Below are 23,837 nucleotides of genomic sequence, written 5' to 3'. Positions count from 1 at the left end.
GGGAATGGAGTGGGGTTGGTTTATGGGGTTAGAAAGAGAAAATAAAATGTGCCGTTGAGAATGCTTTGACCCACTGAGAGTGAAGGTATGTATGAGCTTTGTGGGTGGGTTGATTCGGGTTGAGGCAGGAAGAGGTGGAAAGTAGTGAGAATGTGAAGTAGAGATCTGGCTGAGTAATGTTTGGTACCTTTGGGTTCTGCTGGGTATAGCATCAGCTGCAGAGAGTTTGTTATCCAGTGCCCAGCTTGTCAAATACCGTGTGCCTTTGCAACATTGGAGACCTGGGATAGAATGAGGTCTCTGTTGGCATATGGACTACAGAAGAAACACAAGCCAAAGTAGCTGTTTTACAGTTCACATTGAAGCCAGGCCAACTTGGGGCTTCATAGAATCTATGATACTATTTGGGATAGATCCATAGCTAATGGATTGCTTGATGTTTTGCACTGGTCTGTCTATGGTCATGGACTGACCATTATTTATTGGCACTTTTTTATTATTATACATGCTGGCAGAGCACAAAGTCTTTCACAGAACATCCACTCCAGTGTAATTTGTTGTTTGCAGGAAAATAAACAACAAGAAGACGTAGAAACTGAACTGTCTCCCCTGGATAGCTTCATGGAAAAGGCTCCACTAAGTGGCAGGATGACAAAGACAGAATCTCTCATAATTCCTTCCAGCAGGTAACCTGTCTGTAAACTGCAACATCAGCTCCGAAACTTACCTTGTTTGTAAATATGCAACTTGAGACAGATGAGCTTTTAGCTTGTGGCATCTGAACATCAGCATGGCTTTCAGTCCCCGTGTTTTGTTCCAGATGTCATGCACCTTGGTGACCATTCTGCTTTCTTACCCAATTTTTTAAAAATATGACTCAAAGTAAGCTTGCAAAATAATATTTAATAGCATCACCAGTACAGTGATTCACTAAAGAGACAAAAGTATACCTAAACAATGAAATGGGCATGGCAGAAATATACTGACAGCTGAGCAACCGCAAACTGAGATGTGGCACTTTCCTTTTCCCCCCGGTATTGAGATTTGTGGAGCTATCAGTGATTTATACCTCAGCTGAAACTCTTTTAGTTGTTCCAGTTCCTTCCGCAAGTAATACAGGGTGTTCCAAACCAGCAGAGCAAATTGTGGGGTTGCCAACAGTGAGGAGGAGGAGGAGGAGGAGGAGGAGAGGAAGAAAAAGTCCTGTTGTGCAAGCAGGAGGACACCATAGGATGTCACCGCTTATTTTTTTCTAAAATTTGACCCCACCAAACTGCTGCATTCCTAATTCTGCTGCACCTTGACTGATAGATTGACTCATCCAGGTAGACATAGATTTCCTAATGAGGTAGCCACTCCTGAGAAGACCCTCTACTTTGAGGGCACCTCTCACAAGGCACTCTGCTCAAGGTCTTTTCATATGCTCTGAAGGCATGTTAGCCACTGCCTTTTTCCATTAGAGGTTCATTTTGTTATAAAGAGAGATGATGAAGAAGAAGAGTTTGGATTTGATATCCCGCTTTATCACTACCCAAAGGAGACTCAAGGCGGCTAACAATCTCCTTTCCCTTCCTTCCCCACAACAAACACTCTGTGAGGTGAGGGAGGCTGAGAGACTTCAAAGAAGTGTGACTAGCCCAAGATCACCCAGCAGGTGCATGTGGAGGAGTGGAGACGCGAACCCGGTTCACCAGATTATGAGTCTACCGCTCTTAACCACTACACCACACTGGCTGTGGTGTTTCCTTTTGGTAGTGGTGCCCCAGTTATGGAGTGCCCCCCTCCCAAGGTGTCAGGCAAAGACTTTTTTATTCACTTTGAATTCCCTAATTCGAAACAGTTTTACTTCCTAAAACATGTTTACTTAAGTATTTGAACTGTAACTTTAAAAGAGACTTTGGCTGATTAATGTTTTTAGTTTTGTCCTTATCTTATGATAATAGAATTACGGAATTGTAGAGTTGGAAGGGACCCCAGGGGAACATCTAGTCCAACCCCCTGCAATGTAGGAATCTCAACTAAAGTATCCATGACAGATGGCCATCCAACCTCTGCTTAGAAACCTCCAAGGAAGGAGAGTCCACAACCTCGCAAGGGAGTCCGTTCCATGGTCAAACAGCTCTTACTGTCAGAAAGTTCTTCCTGATGTTTAGTCAGAATCTCCTTTCTTGTAACTTGAAGCCATGGGTTCAAGTCCAACCTTCCAGAGCAGGAGAACACGTGCTTGCTCCATTTTCCATGTGACAGCCCTTTAGATATTTGAAAATGCCTATCATACCTCCTCTCTGTCTCCTCTTTACCAGGCTAAATATGCCCAGTTCCCTAAATTGTAACTCATTTAGATTTATAGCAATATTTGTGTGATTGTGTTTAATTTGGAATTTTTTTTTTATATGCTGTTGTTGATTTGTTAGCCGCTTTGTGCTTCATTCAATTACAGTGGTACCTCGGGTTAAGAACTTAATTCGTTCCAGAGGTCCGTTCTTAACCTGAAACGGTTCTTAACCTGAAGCATGCTTTCACTAATGGGGCCTCCCACTGCCGCTGTGCCGCTGGCGCGCAATTTCCGTTCTTATCCTGGGGCAAAGTTCTTAACCTGGAGCAACCACTTCCTGGTTAGCAGAGATTGTAACCCGAAACGTCTGTAACCTGAAGCGTCTGTAACCCGAGGTACCACTGTATTAGGCAGGATAGAGTTTTAAAAGATAAATTTTTTAAAAATTGCACTTCAGTCTGCTGTGGTAGGTTAAAAAACCAACAACCAACATTGATATTTCCTGCTGGCCCAGGAAAGTTGTAATACAGTGAGCAACATCTGTGCCGTTTTGCTTTTCTTGATAAAGGTCCCCATGTTTCTCCTTTAGCAGATCGGAAGCGAAGCACATGGGACGCAGAGGCAGAAGCACATCTCTGAAGGAAAGGCAGCCGGCGAAGCAGCAGAATGAGAGAGCCAACAGCCTGGACAATGAACGCTCTCCAGGCACCAGGCATCGCTTGCAGGTGAAATGGGCTGTTCAGTGCCAAGGGGGCATCCTCCTCCACATGTATGGTCTTCTGGGGGCATGCTGCGAAACCACCTCAAAGCTTTGTCATGGATCCCAAGTTTTGGGGTTTGGAGTTAGTAACAGGTCTCAGCATGTGCACCAGAATGTGCAATAAAGATTCTCTATTTTTTAGGAATGTTTTTATCATCTTTATATATATATATGCTCAACACACAACAAAAGAGACAAAATAAACCAGAGTGAAAGTACCACCAGTCTCACCTTACAGAGAGAAATAATAAATAATACATAATCATTAAACTGTTTTTAGCTGGGGCAATCAGAATAAGATCCACTATTTGACTACCGATTCAAAACCCTAAAATGTATTTTATATAATTAACTTTTTGTTTTTGTTCTTTTGTATATCGTACTGTTGTTTTTTTGATATGGACGATGGCTGATGCAAATATTCATTCATTCCTTCATTCAAAAGAGGCTATATGAGATCTAAATGGAACCCTAGCCAGTAACTCAGCTGCTGCATTTTGGACCAGCTGAAGTTTCCAAGTCATCTTCAATAATCCCTTGATCCTCAGCAAGTCAGGAATTGGCAACTCTATGGACAAGTGGCAAAACAGTGTGCCTAGATGTTTAAATCAAGCCAATTATTTTGGGTGTGCTTCATATTTGACATCACTTCATAGATGTCCTAGCTTAATGGGCTGAAGAAAAACACATAAGATTGTGGGAGTGATTTAGACTGAACATTTATTTAAATAGCTGGGTAATAGAGCTTCTTCCAATAAATGAGGAATCTTATGGGCTGCTTTCATTTATTTACAGATCCCTAGGAAAACTGTGTACGACCAGTTGAATCACATCTTGATCTCAGATGATCAGCTGCCAGAAAATATCATTCTGATTAATACCTCCGACTGGCAAGGACAGGTAAGGAGATTTGGAGTGATAAGTACACAGTCATTTTAGCTTAAACCACAAAGGGCCAACTGCAGACAGACCCCTAAATCAGGCATAGGCAAACTCCGGCCCTCCAGATGTTTTGGAACTACAATTCCCATCATCCCTAGCTAGCAGGACCCAGTGGTCAGGGATGATGGGAATTGTAGTCTCAAAACATCTGGATGGCCGGAGTTTGCCTATGCCTGCCCTAAATGTTCCAGTCCCCAGATCATTTGGTTGCATCCTAGAGGGCTTTGCAATACTGGCAATTTTACTTTCAGTCCCTTGCGAAATAGAATTTCCCCGTTTCATGCTGCCGAATTTGTCCCTTTTGGTTAGTCACCGAAGTTCTTGTTGCAATTATTATTATTTTTTAAATGATATTTATTGAAAATTTTCTAAAAATTACAAGAAAAAGACAAAACAGAAAAATAAAAATAAAAAAAATAAAACCATCATTCTCCAATTCTCCACTTTCATTACCTTCTTTCTTTGACCTCCTCCTCCTCCCTTTTCTTGTATCCTAATTAATAATTTTCGCAGCAAATCCTTTCCATAATTCATAGTATTCTGTCATTACATTACCTTAATCTATTTTCATCTTATCTTATAGAGAACCTTAAAGCTTAAAACTTAAATCTTATTTTTACCAACTTCTCATAACCATAACATTCTTACCTAATTCTTTAAACATTTTAACAAGAGCCAAGTAATTTCATTTCAACATTTTTCTAACATTCATCAATTTTATAAAACAATCCTAATGCTAAAGAAAGAAATAGGAACAATCCAATCTTCATCCAGCGTCCCTTCCTCCTGGTCCCGGGTTTTGTCAGTCCTTATTATCCCATTGATCTAGCACATTAACCTGGTGATCTTATATCCAAGGCCCTCAAGTCTCTCCCATGTCCCTTCCGCAGCTCTTCTTCATATTTTCCTTTCACTCGTGGGAACTCCAGCTTGGTAATGTTTTTGACCCCTTTCAACAGATCAGCCCCTTTTCCATAGTCCAGACTAAACTCCATGTGGTATTTGAAGACATGTTTCAGAATCCCTCCAAAATTGAGAGCCCCCACAGCTCCACACATCTTGCGGCCCATTGCCAGACTCGGAAAGTCCAAACGGAAAGTCCAAACATCCCTGCATAGGGGGGTCTATCCAACCCCCCATTTCCAAATCAGTCCAAACTTTATCTTTCCTAATCTGGCTTTTTCCAAGTTCATTTGTCAAATCCAAAGGCTCGTATTCCTGCAGGGCCGAAAATTCCTCCCTTTCTGGCGCCCAAGATTCAGCAACACTTGTTGCAATTTTTTGGTTCCGTGTGCATCAGTACGTTTACAGGGCGATCCTAACCATTCCTACTCAGAAGCAAGCCCTTCCGAATTCAGTAGATATTACTCTCAGGTAAGTGGGGTTAGGATTGCAGCTGCACATTCGTTGAACTTAATTTACCGCCCATGTGTTGCCCATTCATGGCGCTTCTATTGCAGTACTTCTAAGGCAGGCTCCTTGGATGTTCGCTATCCTGAGTAGTCCGGTGGCTTTGCCAACTTGGCTGCTTTACTGCTCACTAGATAATTAATGCACAAATTAAATAGTACCAGTCACAAACTTGGTCCGCCCAAGATGAGTTTGGTTCATTACGTAAAAAGTACTTTACATTTTTTTTTGTCACAAAATTTGCATCCGCTTTTGGACAGCATTCAACCCACGGAGGGTCCCGAACCTGGAATCGCAGGGAAATCTGATTGCAGTAGGTGTGAAACTTATCTAGCTCTCACCAAATGAAGACACTTCAGGGACATAACACAAAGGAAGACTCTCAACCAGGGGTCATCAACCGTTTTCAGCTGTGGGCCGGTCCACCGTCCCTCAGACCATGTGGGGGGCCGGACTATATTTTTTTTTTGGGGGGGGGAAACGAACAAATTCCTATGCCCCACAAATAACCCAGAGATGCATTTTAAATAAAAGGACACATTCTACTTGTTATGTACTGAAGTTCTCACCCTGGGCCAGCAGGGGGATACTGTAGATAGTTTTCACTCAGGTCCACATATGCAAATAAAGGATTGAAAGTGACGTTCAGTGATTGGATAGTTACAGAAAATGGTTAACTGTTGCGTTCTAGTGGAGCTCTATATAAGCAGGCTGGCTGAACCCTCCAGTTCATTCTGTTGTGGCCTGTGAATAAACAAGAGCTGTTTGAAGAATCGCTGTGTCGTCTGATATGTTCACCCACAACTTAACACTACTCATGTAAAAACCACGCTGATTCCCAGACCATTCGCGGGCCGGATTGAGAAGGCGATTGGGCCGCACTCGGCCCACGGGCCTTAGGTTGCCTACCCCTGCTCTCAACAATAACAGGGCAGAGATAGTCACTGATATTCTTTAATCGTTAATAAGTATAAAAACATTAAGGTCAGATTTGCTCGCTCACCTGAGCTATAATGCACTTATCTGCTTGGTTCTCTGTGCTATGTTGCCTCCCCCCCAGCTGGACGCAATTTTGAAATACAGAGCTGTGCTTTGAAATAAAGTTAGGGAACGTTCTTGTCCACACAACATATTTTGCTGCGCTTAACAGATACCCCCACTCAATGGCATCCAGTGTTTCTTCTTTCGAAGAGTTCCTTAGAGCTAGGACCCAAAGCAGTGGATTCAAATTACAAGAAACATTGGGGGGGAGGAATTCCTGACAGTAAGAGCTGTTTGACAGTAGAACTCTCCTTCCTTGGAGGCTTTTAGGCAGAGGTTGGATGGCCACCTATTAGGGATTATTTAGTTGTGGTGTAGTGGTTAAGAGCGGTAGACTCATAATCTGGTGAACCGGGTTCGCTTCTCCGCTCCTCCACATGCAGCTGCTGGGTGACCTTGGGCTAGTCACACTTCTCTGAAGTCTCTCAGCTTCACTCACTTCACAGAGTGTTTGTTGTGGGGGAGGAAGGGAAAGGAGAATGTTAGCCGCTTTGAGACTCCTTCGGGTAGTGATAAAGCGGGGTATCAAATCCAAACTCTTCCTCTTCTAAATGACCCCCAGGGGCCCTTCCAACTCTACAGTTCTTGGATTCCAGGAGACCTTAACGAACCCCAACAATTTTCTCAAGCTAGTTTGCTTGAAGGATTGTTGGCCACTGCGGCCATGTTTGAATCAATTTATGTTAATACAATAGCGTGTAAATTTATAAAAGGACAGTACAGAAATAACTAAAATAAATCAACAATGCATTAAAAATATATATAGAAGGTCCTTTTTTTTTACAGACTTGTATATCATTCTCAGTTTCTTTCAGATATCTTGCAAAAGCATGGCCTTCCAATCGTCTGCACGTGCTCTTCTGCAGATATCCAGGCAGCTTTCAGCACCATTGTCTCTAGAATACAGAGATAGTAAGTTCTTTTTTAAAAAAATGATATTTATATACATGCTCCCTCCCTCCAGATATACACACACCCTAAGTTTTGCCAGTAAAAAATAAGGCCACAACTCTCGTCCCTAAGGAGAATTTGAGTTGGCTTTCCCTGATGACGTCTAGCAAGAGAGATGTTTTTCTAAAACCACTTCATTATTTTACCAATATGTATAAATTACCAAGCGAAAGAATTTTACAATGCGTCTGTCTGAGCCATAAGAAACTGACTTTTCTATAAAGGCAGATGGGTGAAGCTAACCGCAGATGTTCAGGGAGGGAAGGCAAGGCTCAGGAGAGATTCTGCAGTTGACACTATCACCAAGGCAGCTCTCTGTAAACGTCCATAAAAATGGCAAAAGTAGTTTCTTTCCCAGATAGGTTTCATCTTAAACAACTGCAGACACAACAAATAAAGAGCTCACTTGTAATATATCAGTGGTTCAGTGCTCATTTCTTCTCTTTCCAAAATGGATTTTATCTTGAACAATTGCAAACGTAATACAGAGTCCACTTGTGATATTGCAGTCGTCATTGTATCACCACCCTGTTCAGCGGAGACGCTGGCAGATACCCGTGTCATAGAGGGATGCTCACTGAGGAAGCTGGGCACTCAACATAATGAATGACCCAGCCTCCCTCCAAACTGAAAGACAGATGAAACACATTTCCATAAATTTGCTAGCTATAAGCACCAGGCTGTGTGGTACCCCACTGCTTTTACCCAAAATTACTTCTGTCAGTATCCATTTTCTTTGTTGCCCTCTGCAGGAATGCATCCCCCCCTCCCTTTAATTGTTTGTATTTCCATATAAAGAGTCTGAAACGTGGTTTAAAACATGCAGTTGTAAGCTAATGTCCTCCCCAGTAGCTTCCTTATCTCCTGGTGAGATACCATTATGTATTGAGTAGAAGCCTGCTTGTAGCATCTGTATAAAGACAACTCTTGATAGATGGCCGTTTTCTGGGACGAGCGTAAGTGGCGAGCTCAGCTTCTGCAGCACATAACCCCCAACAGCCCCAATACATCCTTTGCTGTCGCAGCAAACTGTGGCCGTGGCAAGGCACTTTCGTGGCCATCCCACCCCGAATGACTTGCTCTGAGGAAGGCCCCTTTAGCTTCGTCCTAACCGCAGAGCCTAGGACTTGCCGATCAGAAGGTCGGCGGTTCAGATCCCCGCAACGGGGTGAGCTCCCGTTACTCGGTCCCTGCTCCTGCCAACCTAGCAGTTCGAAAGCACGTCAAAGTGCAAGTAGATAAATAGGTATTGCTCTGGCGGGAAGGTAAACGGTGTTTCCGTGCGCTGCTCTGGTTTGCCAGAAGCGGCTTAGTCATGCTGGCCACATGGCCCGGAAGCTGTACGCCGGCTCCCTCAGCCAATAACGCGAGATGAGCGCCGCAACCCCAGAGTCGGCCACGACTGGACCTTATGGTCAGGGGCCCCTTTACCTTTACCTAGAGCAAAGGAGTGAGGAGATGGGGGCACAGGGTTCATTGGCAGGGTTGCATTGCCGCCCTTCCAGCAACAAAGAAGCAGAAAACTCAAAGTTTTCATTTCTACACTGCCACCACTGCCATGAAGAGGAAAGGTGGCAGAGGCAGGAGGAGATTAAGGGTGGGCATGGCTTAGTGTCACGGCTTTGGGAAAGTGGTGCATTCCAAAAGCAAGGAAGGATTGGACTCTGATTAACAAAATACACACGAGGCTTGACCAGCAAGACTGTGGGAGGCAGTGCGAATAATAATCCTCTGTCCACCCCTTGGCCCAGGTCGTTTTATTCACAAAAGAACTTTTTACACAGTGTTCATAAGAACCAATCAGATGTCCTCTGAGCATTTAAAAAAACCCCACGTGGGACAAAGTCAGATCAGAAGAAATCCTCTTAACTACAAAGAAACTATTTCCTACTTGAGCATGCATACATAGTTCAGAGTAAATAAAATAGGAATCAAGGAGGAATGTTTTTAGCAAACTCCAGAGGTCATAAACAGCAGTAAACAGGAGAGGAAGGACAGGTAGTATTTACCGTCTCCTTGTGAACTCTCTTCCTGGCCCTTAGATTAACAAAACTAAAGAAAGGTACATCAAAGAAGCTAACTACTACCTTTATGGCCCAGGATGCCTGGTGAAGCAACCGGCAACTGGTCTGTGTTTAGAATGCTTATACGTGCCTGTCAGGCATAGAGAAAGCAAATGGCAGAGGTGCAGAGGCTTGTGGGATTTGATCAGAAATTATTGTCAATGAATCAAACCCAGTCACTGCCATGCTTTCATTGCTGACACAATGGCTTGCTCCATATTTAATAATTCCTCATAGTAATCCCACCTGACCCCCCCCCCCCCAGGAAAGCTGTTTCTCCCCCGGTTGCAGCAAGAGCAGAGAAAAGAAGGTAGAGTCCTTTTTAATGAGTTTATTCATTCAGAATAGTGAGCGACAAAAGAACGCGGTAAGCCTGGACAAGCTCCAACTGGGCTCCTCCTCCCTCCTCCCTAGCAACAGCATCTCCCCTTACGGAGGCCGTTCGTGGCCAAATGTCTCTGATTCTTTCGTTCCTGCACTCTTAACAAACGTCAGGTTCTGGGAGAAGAGGGGGGGGGTCAGAAATACTCTCCAGTGACAACGTGTCAGCTGGCTGCCCTGCCCTGCCTCTGTCTCCCTGCCCCCTTCTTCTTACACCTCCCAACTCTTCGGTTCATCTGTCTCTGAGCTGCGACTTTTCTCCAACCCCTCACCCCCCTGCTTTAAATCAAAGCTGCATTCCTCTTCTTCTGCAGTGTTAGGACAAGGAGGGTGTGTGTGTGTGTGTGTGTGTGTGTGTGTGTGTGTGTATATGTGTTTGTGTGTGCCCCATTCCTCCTCCGTCTCGCCCTCTTGAGTCCATTCCCTGACACTCAGGCAGTGCGACCGCTTGTTAGATTTCTGTTACGCCACTGTGCAGTTTTTAGAGTCACAAGACTCTGTTTACATTCCAGACTGTTGGAAGTCTCACGGGAGATGGGAGACGGATGTTGATGTTACTGGTTTCCTGTTTCTTTGTTCCAGTTGTTCACTGACTCTCACAGAGAGCAGATGCACATTCTTTTCTGTCCTGCGTAGTTAGAAATAAACGTAGCGATATAGCATATATTTCTCACCCTTCTGCTGTTTGGATACTCTGCGTAATGGGGAAGCATGCCTGAAGCCTCATTAAAGGCTTAGGTCGTTAATCACTGTCGGAGGAGAGCCTCGATGGATTCCGAAGTACGTCATGGAGGAGAGCCATTTGAGCTCGGTCGCAACAGAAGCTCCGACACCGCTTAGGCCACCCTTGGCTGTAACTCGGTTGATGCTCTGTATGCAAAAGGTCTCTGGTTCAATTTGAAACTCCAGAGAGCCACCGCTGAGCTGGAAGGATCGGTTTTGTAACCTGGTTTAAGGGAGCTTCCTAATACTGGCAAGTACATAGGAAGCCACCTTAGGAGAAGTCAGCCCATTGGTCCATCCTTGCAGTAGCTCTCCAGGGTTTCAATCCAATAATATTTCCGGCCCTACCTGGAGGTGCCAGGGGTAGAATGTGGAACCTTCTGCATGAAAAGCAAATGTTCTGCCCTGTAGCTAGTGTACTGATGGTGCCAAAGGTGACTTGCATACAAAATTGAGATTGTTGTGGACTGTTTGTCTGATTAATTGTAACTTTCTTACAGTTGGAACAAAAACATAGCAAAAAGAAGCAAGCAAACCAAAAAAACAGCAGGCATGCCACTGTTCCTATTTTTTTAAACAAACCTCCTGTCCTTTGACTAAAGAAAATGGGAGTCACGTGAATGATTCTCTTCTGGTTCATAAACTGCATTCCCCGGCTGATGTAACTCACTGTCTAAGAGACCAAAGCACAAATTTGGAAGCCCCTTGTTTAAATCTGCGCTATGGTAGGAAGTCGCCGAGTGCCTACTTGCTTTCAGTCTTGACCTTCTGTCATGAGTATGTACTTACAGTTAGGTTAATAATGTACGTGGTACAAAATACCCATCAATCTCTGGATTTTATTTAAAAGCAGTAATGTTCCCTCTCTCTTCAGCTGCAACTGCAATTCTCAGCCTCCCAATCCAATTAAAATTGCAATTGCGGGAGCCCAGAATTACCTCAGTGCTGTGCTGAGGCTCTTTGTAGAACAACTGTCTCACAAAACCCCAGACTGGCTCAGCTACATGAGATTTCTTATCATACCAGTAGGTAAGCAAGCTTTTCTGTCCTTTCTTCTTCCTTTGAATTAACCTCTTTCTCACTACATCACAACACAGGAACTGTTTGTCTGTTCAAGTTGTGTTGTCTGCTCTGGTTATAATGCTCTTGTACAAGGTTGCTGGATATTAAATATAGCAATGGCAGCCTCTAGAATACCAGCACTTTCCTATCACTCCCTTTCCAAACTTTGTGGCAGAATGAGAAGGATAGCTAGCAGTCAGAGCTTCAATTGGAGTGGATGTCATTTATAGTTCCTTCCAGTGTGCATTGCAAATTGGAACTGAATCTAAGCAAGACAGAAGTGCTATAAGTGGACTGTTCCAGTGTGCAGGAGTTGGCAGAATGACCTGTTCTTAATGGGGCCACACACCCCTTGAAGGGGCAGGTCCATAGTCTGGGATGCTCCTGGAACCATGGTTGTTCCTTGAGGGCCAGCTGACCTCAGTGGTTAGGAGTGCCTGTGCTGATGTGCCAACCACTGCCATTTCTGCATAGGGATAGCCTGTGCTTGGTTACTTGGTCTGTGGTAGCATCTAAGCTGGACTACTGTAATTCACTTTACATGGATCTGCCCTTGAAGACATCTGGAAATTGCAGCTAGTGGAATCTCTGTAGGGGCAACAGGCCACAAGCATATAATGCTGTAGTAATCTGACGTCTCCCAACACCACGGAAGATTTTTATTATGTAACAAAGTTGTATATAATAAGGAGAGTTCTGCTTTATTTCCTACCTTTGTTTCTACCGCCTTGTTTGTGACCACTTACTTTCCATTTTAAAAACACTAAGAACGTCTCACAACCCAGAAGAGGAAGAAGAAACTGAATTTCAGCGGCTTTTCACAATTTTGAGCACATCTTCACCCTGAAGGCAATAAGTTGGGATTTCCTTTCTTCTGACCACTAAAGGGGTATAGACGTAATATACTCTGGACTGCTAATGTGCACCTGCCATACAGAACAGATTTATTTATTTATTGTGTTATTTACAGGTTGTCATCCGGTGGCAAAGTATCTGGGTTCTGTTGATTGTCAGTATAACTACTTCTTCCAAGATTTGTCCTGGAAGGATTTATTTAACAGACTCGAAGCACAAAATGCTGGTAAGGCTGTCTTAATACTTATTTGCATCAGGTTGCCTGAGCTGATAACTTTGAAAAAGAATAATTGTTTCCCTGAGGCTACTGGAGGGCATTGCCGCTAATATCTGCTGTGTCCCATTAGTGGAAATGCCCTCCGGTGCATCTGGAAAAGAGGAAATTTCCTTGCCACAAATTTCTATTTCCAGAGGGTGCCAGAGGGCATTTCTTCCCTTTGTGTTCTGGGGGTGCTGCTGTTCTGTCTCTGCCAGTTGATGGTGGGTGGTCCTCCATGGTTCTGCAGTTTTTTTGTTTCAGTTGCAGCATTTGGAGGGAAGCTGCCTTCTGGTGCCAAGAGGGTCTGGGCAGTGAAGAAGCACCATTGCCTACTGAGCCTGCTGGCTTCACTAGGAGGCAGCGTCTCATTAGTGGCCATGCCCTAAGGCATCCTCTGAAAATAGAATTTCACAGTAAGGCAATTTCTGTGTTTGCTTTCTGAATCTTCTACCTTCTCAGTTTCCAGTGTCCGTTCGTAACAGCACTGGAGGCATCAAAGATATGCTGACTCCTTCCCATAATTCCACAGCTTTCCACGAATTCGGTTTGATTCTCCTTGAGATGCAGAATATTGTATTCAGCTGTTGAATTTTCCTTTTAGAGTCTAATAGTATCTCAAGTCCTCCCACCGGGAGCTGGGAGAAGGTAGCCGTGGTTGGTATCTTCCATTCTACCCTGTTGAATTCGGGTAACAGATGCCATGTCACGGCACTCTTAAGCTGGTACAGAGAAAATAAGGCCGTTGGAGGTGACATGGCCATATTATTTTAAACAGTAAATGTGAAAAAGAGCTTTATTAGAGAAAAAATGCTCTATGGATGTGTTGTATACAAAGATCAGAACAGTCATCACCATGATGCCCTCCTTATGACTCTGTCTGGTTGTTGGAAACAGAAAAGCTGGGAGTAGGTAGATTCAGCAAGCAGTTCTTGCTACTCTGGGCCCCTTCAGGAGGAAGGGTGGGGTATAAATTGGGTGGATGAATGGATGGATGGCCTTGCAGTTCCTTCCAAATGTGTGGCCAATGGTCCTTGTGCTTCTTTTTCTCTCTCTCTGTTTCAGTCCAGGAATCACCTGATATTGTCTCCAGAATAACTCAGTACCTAGTGGGAGCAAACTGTGCCCACCAGTTGCCCATTGCAGAAGCCATGTTGACATACAAGCAGAAAAGGTACATTGTTATGAAAAAGCCACTTCTCCTTGCTAGCCAGGAAATCCGGGCAGCTGGACGACATTTTCCAAGTTGGATAAGCCAGTCAATAGCACTTTCGATAATAATTCAAAGCAAAGTACTGTTTGCGGAAATATTTGTACTTTGAATGCAGCCCAAGTGATGTTACAGAAAGGTAGCTAGGTTCTTGTACAGTGGTACCTCGGGTTACAGACGCTTCAGGTTACAGACTCCTCTAACCCAGAAACAGTACCTCGGGTTAAGAACTTTGCTTCAAGAAGAGAACAGAAATCGTGCGGCAGCAGCGGGAGGCCCCATTAGCTAAAGTGGTACCTCAGGTTAAGAACAGTTTCAGGTTAAGAATGGACCTCTGGAACAAATTAAGTTCTTAACCTGAGGTACCAATGTACTGGCTTGGTAGTGTGGGAATCTCAGCAACGCCATTTTGTCCTGTGCCATCTGTATAACATGAAGAGCTTTTCAGCTGCGCAACGCATGTGATTCCAGGCCTCTCATGTTACTTTAACAACATCGGAAGGTGCAGCGCTGCTGGATGTAACCATATTACACAGCCTCACAAATTAGAGAAGCTTCACTTCCTTGGAAATTGATAGCATGCCTCCCCCACCCCAAACAAAGAGTAAAGCTTAAGATAGAGTAAAGCATAAGAAAAGAAAAGAAAAAAAGAATCACAAAAGCCTGGTGTAGAAAATCAAAGGCAACAAGCATTTTATTGCAGGGGTTAGACTGGATGACCCTAGGGGTCCCTTAAAATCTACACAATTCTACAATTCCATAAGCACATCAGACAATGCAAATCCATTCAGGCTTGTCTAACGTCTGAAAAGGTGAATTGAGTTATCATTGCTACCTATAACTTCTGGCGGTTCCCTCACTACGAGAAGTGAGGTTACAGGGCCTTCTCGGTAGTGGCGCCCGCCCTGTGGAATGCCCTCCCATCAGATGTCAAGGAAATAAGCAGCTATCCTATTTTTAAAAGACATCTGAAGGCAGCCCTGTTTAGGGAAGTTTTTAGTGTTTAATGCTGTATTGTGTTTTTAATATTCGATTGGGAGCAGAGTGGCTGGGGAAACTCAGCCAGATGGGTGGGGTATAAATAATAAATTATTATTATTTATGATCTAAAAATGGTTAACGCAATTGGGAAAGGTGCTTGCCTACCAAAGGTCTGACCGCAGTCTCTCTCATCTATCCAAAAGCTGGCCATTCCTGCTAGTCCTTATTAAGGTGGGAGATGCATGTCACTCAGCAGAACAGGACTTGCAGCAGTGCTGAGTTTTCCCACACTATCACGATAATGTGAGATGGGACCACATGAGAGAAGCCGACACTGCAGCTCCTCTCCACGCACTGCCCCCCCCCCGAGAGAAGTGGGTTCATGTCAGAATGGGGAGGACCAGCAACATGGCAGCTTCTTCTCCAGCGTGGCCCAAGGTGGCTGTCAGAGGCTTAATGCTGTCCAGCTGGCATAGATAAGACTCCGGGCTCCCAGCCAGTTCCAAACTATTTGATTTATTTGACAAAGTTCAAACGTACATCTCCAGCGTTTCAATTAGTGTCCTTCCCCTTGTTGCGCAGTTGCCGCCTCTAAACTTTCTTCCTTTTCCGCACCCAGCATGCAAGTCTGCGAAAACTCCTCCCCTGACTTCCTCTGTGTACAGAATGACTTATTCCAGGCTCATCCTCCTCCCCCTCTACGTCAGACCCACTGTCAGACGACAAGCTGCTGATAATCTCTTTAGGCTCTCTATAACTGCTGGTTTCTGTCCTTTCATCTTTTCCCATTTGCCTCTCCCTGACAGCGGCTGCCATAGCAGTGGAAAGTTAAGGAGGATTGGCTCTGATGTAGCTTTCAACCCACTGGGATCCAGTGTTAACATTTTATTTGTCTCCAAAAGTATAATAATTTATTTATTTTTCTTTTGATTGCTTCTGAAAAGGAAAAAGAACTTTCATTTTGAATTTAATATAAGGTACTTGTCTGTCTGGATCACTCTCTTGTTATCCTATACATATTTTTTCCTTTGCTGGTCTTTCACCACCTTCATGGTATTTATAAGGCTGGAATGTTCAATTTGTATAATATATATATATGCGCAACTTGCTGCTTTTGACATTATTTGAAGAGGCAGAATACATTGTCCAAAAGAATCAAGAGTAAAAGGCATTTACTCAAGAATGACTTCCATAAATACAGAACAGATGGGGTAAAGTTTGTATAGGTCATTCCGTAAGTTAGTGCTCACGCACTTCAATGCTGGCTGGTTGGTTATTTAGCTCAGCAAGTTCTGAAATAGCCCATACAACTTTTTTCCAATTCACATACCCCCTCCCTCTCTGCATATGCTATAGCAATTGTGGTAAGGAGGCTGGTATGGCTAGGACCATTATGCATGCTGCTTAGCTTGCCCTCTTTGTTCTACATAAGGTGTTTGGAAGACACTCTAAGTTGCAGTTCTCTGGAAAGCAGCGGCCGTGGGAACTCCAAAATCATCAGCCCCTTGTCTCATTGGTGGACATTAGCCTAAATGCTAGGGATGAAGAGGTTGACACCTGCTTATTTTTTGCTTTAGGAATTGCTATGCTATTATCCTGTAGTAATAATGGTTTTGTTTCATCTTCACTTTAGCAATATTAAATTGATTTGGAAGAGAGATAGAATTTCCCCAAATATCCTTCACAATGGACTTTATCCATCCCTTTTTGGTATACATTCAGAACTCCAGAAACAAGAATGGAGCCTGGGAAATCTTTCTGTTGGAAAATTCCAACTTGTATTGGCTTGAATGGGTTTTTGGAAATCCATATTATTAGGCAACGAAAGCAAATGTGGAAATGAAAAAAAGCAAGGTCTTGAAAAAGGTGGGGACATAGACACTGTAGACAAATCTGGAGCTATCATGGGCCACTTATTCATATTAAACGGTCCATAAATGGACCATTATTCTGTTCCAGTTCAGTTAAATGATCCGAGTGATTCCATGATAGTGTGCGCTCACATTGCTGCATCATAGTATTTACATATAGAGGGAAAAGACCACCCTCCATTTTATTGTATTTATTAATGTCCTAGCAGATACGCTAGGCTTTTTCTTGCCCCAATAAACTCTATCAATGGTTTTGGACATGCCATAATCACTTAGGTCCATTTTGAGTAGAATATTTTTTTAAAAGGAATAATATTTTTGGAAGTGTCGTGATCGTATCTGTTGCCATCTTTCCCATCCATGCTTTCCATAGAAATGTAGCTTCCACGAGTGTGGATACGACTATGTTTGTGTGTCACACTCAGAGCGTAACAGTCCCAAATAAGCCACTCTGTTAATAATAGTATGTGAAGGAAAGTCAGTGCAATTTTATTGGTTCAGGATTATGTAAGCACTTGGTACAAAAATGATAGCCATTTCAAAGAATGTTAGGGTGTATTAGGAATGATTTTACAGGGCCTTGCTTTCTGCCCCAAGCAACTGCTGTATCTGAGCTGAGCTCTCTCATGAGCACTTTAATTTCTCTTTAGACCTTCCCTTTTCCTTTGGGGCTTTCCCAATTTCTTATGTGGCCAAAGGCAAGCATCTTCAAATCTACATGGGCCTTGAACAGATCTAGTGCAAGAGCCGAAAATTCTACAAGACAGCAATTAGCTGGGAGTAGCCCAGTGAGACTCAGTAGAACTTCCTTCCAGAACTTACTTCTGAGTAATTCTGCATAGGATTACTCTGCCAGTGTATTTGGGATCATCAAATTCTTTTATTGCGTTCTTTCAGTCAGCCCTAATGACCTGAGGAATTGAAAAAGAGAAACATTTTTAGAGTTCTTTAGTACATCAGTATTTGTAAACTCTTTCCCAAGCAGTTTCCCAACAATCTCTGTGATGCTGACTGACCCTGGCTGTCAACTTTTCCTTTTTTTAAAGGGAAATCCCCTTATTCCAAATAGGATTCCTCGCAAGAAAAGGGAAAAGTTGACAGCTATGTGACTGACTCAAGTCCCTGCCTCCTTTCCTTCCTTCTCCATTCTTGGTCATGGCGAAAACGAACCAAAACACTGTTGCATGAATGCGCATGTGTTGTGCGGAAGCTTCCTTCTGTCTGTTTGGGAGTACTGTATATGGTGATGAGTTCAGGTGCTTGGAAGAGGAAGAGTCCCTGGAAAATCTAATGTGGCATTTTAATCCTTTTGAGGTAATTCCGCTTGAAATCCAACCAACCTACTTCCTTGGGTTCGGTCCATTTCAGCACCTGATAAATTGGACTCTTAAGGCCCTAAGATGATTTTTTTAGTTTTCCAGACTGTCATCCCTATGTAGGGACTTACATTCTCTGAACTATGCTTGGGTTTGAAAGCAAAGGCACTAGTGGGGGTATAGGAGACTCTAAGTAAAAATGAAGAAAGAGTGCAATTCAACCATTTGAGCAGGATTTGAGTACAAGCGTCCAGCAACTGGCGTTCAAAAGCACACTGTCTCCAAATGTTCAAAACTTACATTTCACCTTAAATTGCTCTTCAAAAAGTGAGTTCAGATGGACTTTCATGTATAATTGGGATCTACTTGCAGCCACTTCTCTTCAAGACCGGAAATGTCTGTTAAAGACGAAAACAAAGAACAAAGGACAAAATGGCGTCTCCCACCACGTCGTTATTGAATATCGGAAATACTTCCCTGATTAAGAGAAACAGGGGCTAACGGATGGTTGGTTATAAAGACTGGAAACAATATTACATATACAACTGTTTGCAAAAAGATGTTTTTTTGATTACGAGCGAGAGAGAGGGCTAAATGGATGTCTGGCAGCCCCCCTCTAGGGCCCGGAGGGGGGACTGGGAAGATTTCAAAGGCCAATTGCTAACTGTCTGATATATGGCTACATTGCAAACAGTCTGTTTAAGATAAATCAACAAGGAGGGTACAGAAGGAAATTTCTCTCTGTTTCTTTGATAACACCTGGACGGGAAAGATTAACGATCTGGGAGCTGCCAAAATAACAACTCTCAAAGAGCTGGACAGAACTTTGAAATTGGATGCAATTAAATGAAGCGGTGCGATGAAAAAACAGCTCAAGGAGTACAATATACGGACAAATCTGCACTCCATAGAAAAAAAAAAGTATCGGTTTTCTGACATGAGTGAGGATCGTAGAACCAGAGTCAAAATGTGGAAGGGAAAAATCGGACTTGGAATTATGAATAACATTGAGGATGATGAGAGGCAGGACTATGATGTTGAATGCGCTTCGAAATTCAGACCGTGGGAAGTCAAAACAAAATTATTACAATTTGGAAGACAATTGGACCTTTTTTTATTTTAGTTTTTTATTTTTATTGGATTTGATTTGATATGTTAATTGAATGTTTTTATTGGAAAATTAATAAACGCTTAAAAAAAACAACAACTTACATTTCACACTTCACTTCCTTCCTTTCTGTCATAATATGTAGTTGATCCCAAGGCTTTCTCACTGGCTTGGTTTGACAATATACCCCCCGCTTCTCAAAAACACTTCATTTGGAGCAAACGAACCACCTTTGGTTGCAGTGAAAGAAGCCATTTTGAGCATGTGTTGGTTTGCCCCTGACTGGAGCAAACTCTCGCAGTTCTTTCAGAACCTGGCAGTAAAAGCTATCCATTATATAAAAAAGCGATGAATGGGAGTATAAGCTTTAGATAAATATGCCGTGCGCTTGCTGCGATTTTAAAAAGTTGCCTTAAGTGGAGATACATGATCTGGACACATGGACTGGATGGGAATTTTGTGTTACTAGGTTACCTGAAGGATTGCCTCTCCTCATATAAACCATCCCAGACTCTTGTGTTCATTCTCCGAGGCCCTTCTTTGTGTGCTTCCTCCACATGATGTCTGGAGGGTGGTGTTGTAAACAAAAATTGCCCTTTTCCCTTATGGGGTATCCAAGAGCCCATATAGAGTCCTTACATAGGTTCCCTATTGGTAGGAGAGAATAACAGAGGCCAACCAGAGAATATTGAGAAGCAAAGCAGCTAGTAAGCCTGATCTTTATTGATCTGTTGCAACAGGGTGCTCCCCTCACATGCAGGAAAGGAGGAGGACCCAGAAAAATGCTGTGCAAGCGCTTATAAAGACTTTTGAAATTGCCACCCTGTAGATCAAGACTACGCCCAGAAATATCATACATACATCACAGAAGGGGTGTAACCTAAGACCACCCCTCAGATACATCCCACCTACATCACAGAAAAGGCGGTCTAAAACAGAAATTTGAATCTTGTTATCTCCTGTCGCTTGTTTATCTCCTGTCTGGCAGGTTACTTGATTGGGTTGCCTGGGGAGCCTGGCCATTCTTTTGTAGTGATAAATACTTAGTTCCTGGGCCAGGTCACAGGCTCACACCCTATTCATATCTTAAATGTGCCCTTAAGACAGGATTTGTGAGGAAAGAGACAATGGGGAGGTTTCCCACTTTGACCTTGCAGAGAAAACATTTGCTCAGTTTAGGAATCACAATGGTTCCAGGTCGGTCCTCCTGTGCTGATCTATGTACGTGCGGTTATGAACATTACCATATATCTAAGATCTCAAAATTCCTATCACAGTGGCAACACGAGAAAGGGCCTTTTCTGCAGTGGCTCTCCGCTTGTGGAATGAATGCTTTCCCCAGGGAGGCTCACTGGGCGCCTTCATTATTTATATTTTAGGTGCCTGGGGAAAATGTTCCTCTTCAACCAGGCCTTGGGCTGATTAATATTCTACAGCCTTTAAAATGTGTCTGTGGGAAGGGGTGGGGTTCTTTCTTCTGTTGTTTTTCTTTCAAAACTTGTGTTTTTATATTGTATTTTACTCTGTAAACTGCCCTGAGATCTTGTGATAAAGGGCAGTATATGAATATAATAAATAAAATACAATAAAATAAGTAAATGGTACCTAGTTTTACATCGCGAAATGCATAATATTTGCTTGTAATGGGCAATTCAACATAATATACATATACTGTTAGTCACCTCTTTTATATATTATTTGAATAAATTTTCTCTTTATGTTAAATCATGTTGCTCTAACTACACAAGTGTCAAAGTAAGGACAAGTGTGCTGCTTTTATGAGTGTAGGGTGTGTCTGCGCATGCTTCTGTGCACATGTCCGTGTGCCGGCTAAATTTCATTCTGCATGGGTTTGCAGCAGAAGAATTATTCTGGGCATATAGAGGAGTCTATGCTTGCATGTTTTTTTTGCAACCACTGCATGCTTGATAGTAACAATAAGAAAATTTGCAGCTTCTGGCTTTTGAAATGATCATGATTCTCTGATCTTTTTAGCCCAGATGAAGAATCTGCTCAGAAGTTCATCCCTTTTGTTGGAGTGAGTAGCATTTTTTTCCATTAAGAACTCTGACAAATTTTCATCCCCAAATATTTTCATGGTGAAAAGTGTGCTTTCAGAGATTACAACAAACACCCCCAAATCCCCGTCTTTCATTTTTCCACATTTTTTTATGTCTGTTTACAGCTGGTGGCGCGGGTGGCGCTGTGGGTTAAACCACAGAGCCTAGGACTTGCCGATCAGAAGGTCGGCGGTTTGAATCCCCATGACGGGGTGAGCTCCCGTTGCTCGGTCCCTGCTCCTGCCAACCCAGCAGTTCAAAAGCACATCAAAGTGCAAGTAGATAAATAGGTACAGCTCTGGCGGGAAGGTAAACGGCGTTTCCGTGCGCTGCTCTGGTTCGCCAGAAGCGGCTTAGTCATGCTGGCCACATGACCCAGAAGCTGTACGCCGGCTCCCTTGGCCAATAAAGCGAGATGAGCGCCGCAACCCCAGAGTCGGCCACGACTGGACCTAATGGTCAGGGGACCCTTTACCTTTTACAGCTGTTACGTCCACAATCTGTGGCAGCAGCACAATTTTTAACAAATCTGAAGATGACCTTTTCCTTCTCAATCATAGATCATGTTAGTTGATATCCTGACGTTGTGGAGCTACATAGTCAGTCATATTTGGCTATGTTATGCAACCAAAGCCGTATTACCCTCACTCTGAAACTCTGACCCAGTTCTACATGCACATGCACACATTGAATCTTGCGTCCCATTAAGAGCAATTGCAATATTTCCTTGGATACTTCATGACTGATGCTTCCCATTTACTGAACTGCGCTTTGGCCTCAGCGCAGGTAGCCAAATTTATTTATTTTACTTTTTTATTTATTGAATTCATATACTGTCCTTCACCTGAAGATCGCTGTGTAGTTTGCAGCATTGAAATTCAAAGTGAAAACACAAAATATAGAATAAAACAAAAACAAACCGGTAATACCCCACCTCCCACAAAACGGTTAACGTTAGCCTGATTAGCAAGTCAGTGGAGACACATTTCCCACCCCCAAAGCACTTCTCTTTTGAGCTCCCCTCAACAACAAAGTCAGCTGCTTTTCAATGGGGACAGGAAACTGATTAAACTGTCATTGCAGAGCTAGTAATTCTATGTAAAATGTTTTTCTTCCTCCAGGTGGTAAAAGTTGGAATAGTTGAACAGTCCTCTGCAACTTCAGGTAATAAAAACTTTCAACGATGTTGTAATTTCTCACTAAAGCATGGCATGGATGTTGGAAGCCGGTAGTCTGACTATAGTCCAAGGGATCTGAAATATACTCGGAGTCGAGAGTGGATTTCATGCTCTTTATTCAGCTCATAGTGGTGAGGAGGAGTGGAAGTTCCCCCACAATATCTGCTTTATATACATTATTTACACAATGGGCCCCACGTGATTGGCTAATTCCGGGATTCTCCTGTAGGCCAATCAAGTTGTGGATTCACTTCCACCTGGAGCTGGATTGGGTGGCTCCTGCGGACCAATCATACTGCTGCATTGTTCTCGGACCAATCAGACTGCTGCATTTTGGATCCTAATCAACTCAGTACATAACACGATCCCAGATGTCTGTTTTTCAACTGTATTTTATAATAGTGCCCCAACAGAAGTATATTGTTCAGATCAAGGGAAGCAATAGTCTCTGCTCTGTTCTGCAACCAGTTCTGAGCACCACAGTTGAAGAAGGATCTTGACAAGCTGGAAGGTGTGCAGATGCTGGAGCCCTTGGCAAGAGGGCTCTTGGTCCCCATCGAAGCATCATATCTCCCTCCATAAGCCGGACAAAAGCTTCCTGGGCTTTGGGAAGGAGGCACCAGGCTTTAATTCTTTAATACTATAATTTACCTTGAACGTTTAGGGGACTAGCGTAGTCTCCCTAGTCCACTGACCTCACTCCATTGCATGCTCACAAGGTCTTTCAGCTTCCGAGCACAATTCAAAGTGTTGGTGTTGACCTTTAAAGCCCTAAACGGCCTCGGTCCAGTATATCTGAAGGAACGTCTCCACACCCATCGTTCTACCCGGACACTGAGGTCCAGCATCGAGGGCCTTCTGGCGGTTCCCTCATTGCGAGAAGTGAGGTTACAGGGAGCCAGGCAGAGGGCCTTCTTGGTGGTGGCGCCCTCCCTGTGGAACGCCCTCCCACCAGATGTCAAAGAGAAGAACAACTACCAGACTTTCAGAAGACATCTGAAGGCAGCCCTGTTTAGGGAAGCTTTTAATGTTTGATGTATTGCGGTATTTTAATATTTTGTTGGAAGCCACCCAGTATGGCTGGGGAAGCCCAACCAGATGGGCGGGGTATAAATAATAAATTATTATTATTATTATTGTTATTCTTATTATTATTATTCCTACCCAGAGCCTCATAAAAGGTAAAGGTAAAGGGGACCCCTGACCATTAGGTCCAGTCGTGACCGACTCTGGGGTAGTCCTTTGCTATAGGTTGAATGCTGTGTCTGGTAGTATCATTGTTTATCCACATGGCTCTCCGTAGACCCCTGACTAACTTCCTCTCAGCAGTAGCTGTCCCCCTCAGACCGTGTGCTGAAGCAGAGCACACAGCAAAACACACACAAAAGCGAAGC

At 43.4% G+C, this 23,837-nt stretch overlaps 1 protein-coding gene across 10 annotated transcripts in view; it reads left to right on the top strand.

The window, feature by feature from the left end:
• The window catches only part of PACS2 (phosphofurin acidic cluster sorting protein 2), a 66,981-nt gene that overhangs the window by 23,943 nt on the left and 19,201 nt on the right, over positions 1 to 23,837 (top strand). For 4 of the 10 annotated variants that reach the window (XR_013988915.1, XM_081014719.1, XM_081014716.1 and 1 more), the window contains exons 12-21: positions 568 to 686; positions 2,865 to 3,000; positions 3,831 to 3,935; positions 7,234 to 7,340; positions 11,421 to 11,575; positions 12,579 to 12,689; positions 13,785 to 13,893; positions 15,855 to 15,887; positions 21,201 to 21,243; positions 22,387 to 22,429. Coding sequence is in view for 8 of the 10 variants with exons in the window: in XM_081014719.1 (XP_080870845.1) it covers positions 568 to 686; positions 2,865 to 3,000; positions 3,831 to 3,935; positions 7,234 to 7,340; positions 11,421 to 11,575; positions 12,579 to 12,689; positions 13,785 to 13,893; positions 15,855 to 15,887; positions 21,201 to 21,243; positions 22,387 to 22,429 (961 nt within the window). In the remaining 2 variants the exon portion in view is untranslated. The remainder of the gene's footprint in view (positions 1 to 567; positions 687 to 2,864; positions 3,001 to 3,830; positions 3,936 to 7,233; positions 7,341 to 11,420; positions 11,576 to 12,578; positions 12,690 to 13,784; positions 13,894 to 15,854; positions 15,888 to 21,200; positions 21,244 to 22,386; positions 22,430 to 23,837) is intronic. The other 6 variants (XR_013988914.1, XM_081014720.1, XM_081014717.1 and 3 more) reach the window with 4 other exon arrangements.

This window comes from Podarcis pityusensis (assembly GCF_964106645.2).
Source record: "Podarcis pityusensis genome assembly, chromosome: 7".
Classification (NCBI taxonomy): domain Eukaryota; kingdom Metazoa; phylum Chordata; class Lepidosauria; order Squamata; family Lacertidae; genus Podarcis; species Podarcis pityusensis.
The sequence above is the reverse complement of the archived record's forward strand: the minus strand, read 5'-3'. Positions and strand labels throughout refer to the sequence as shown.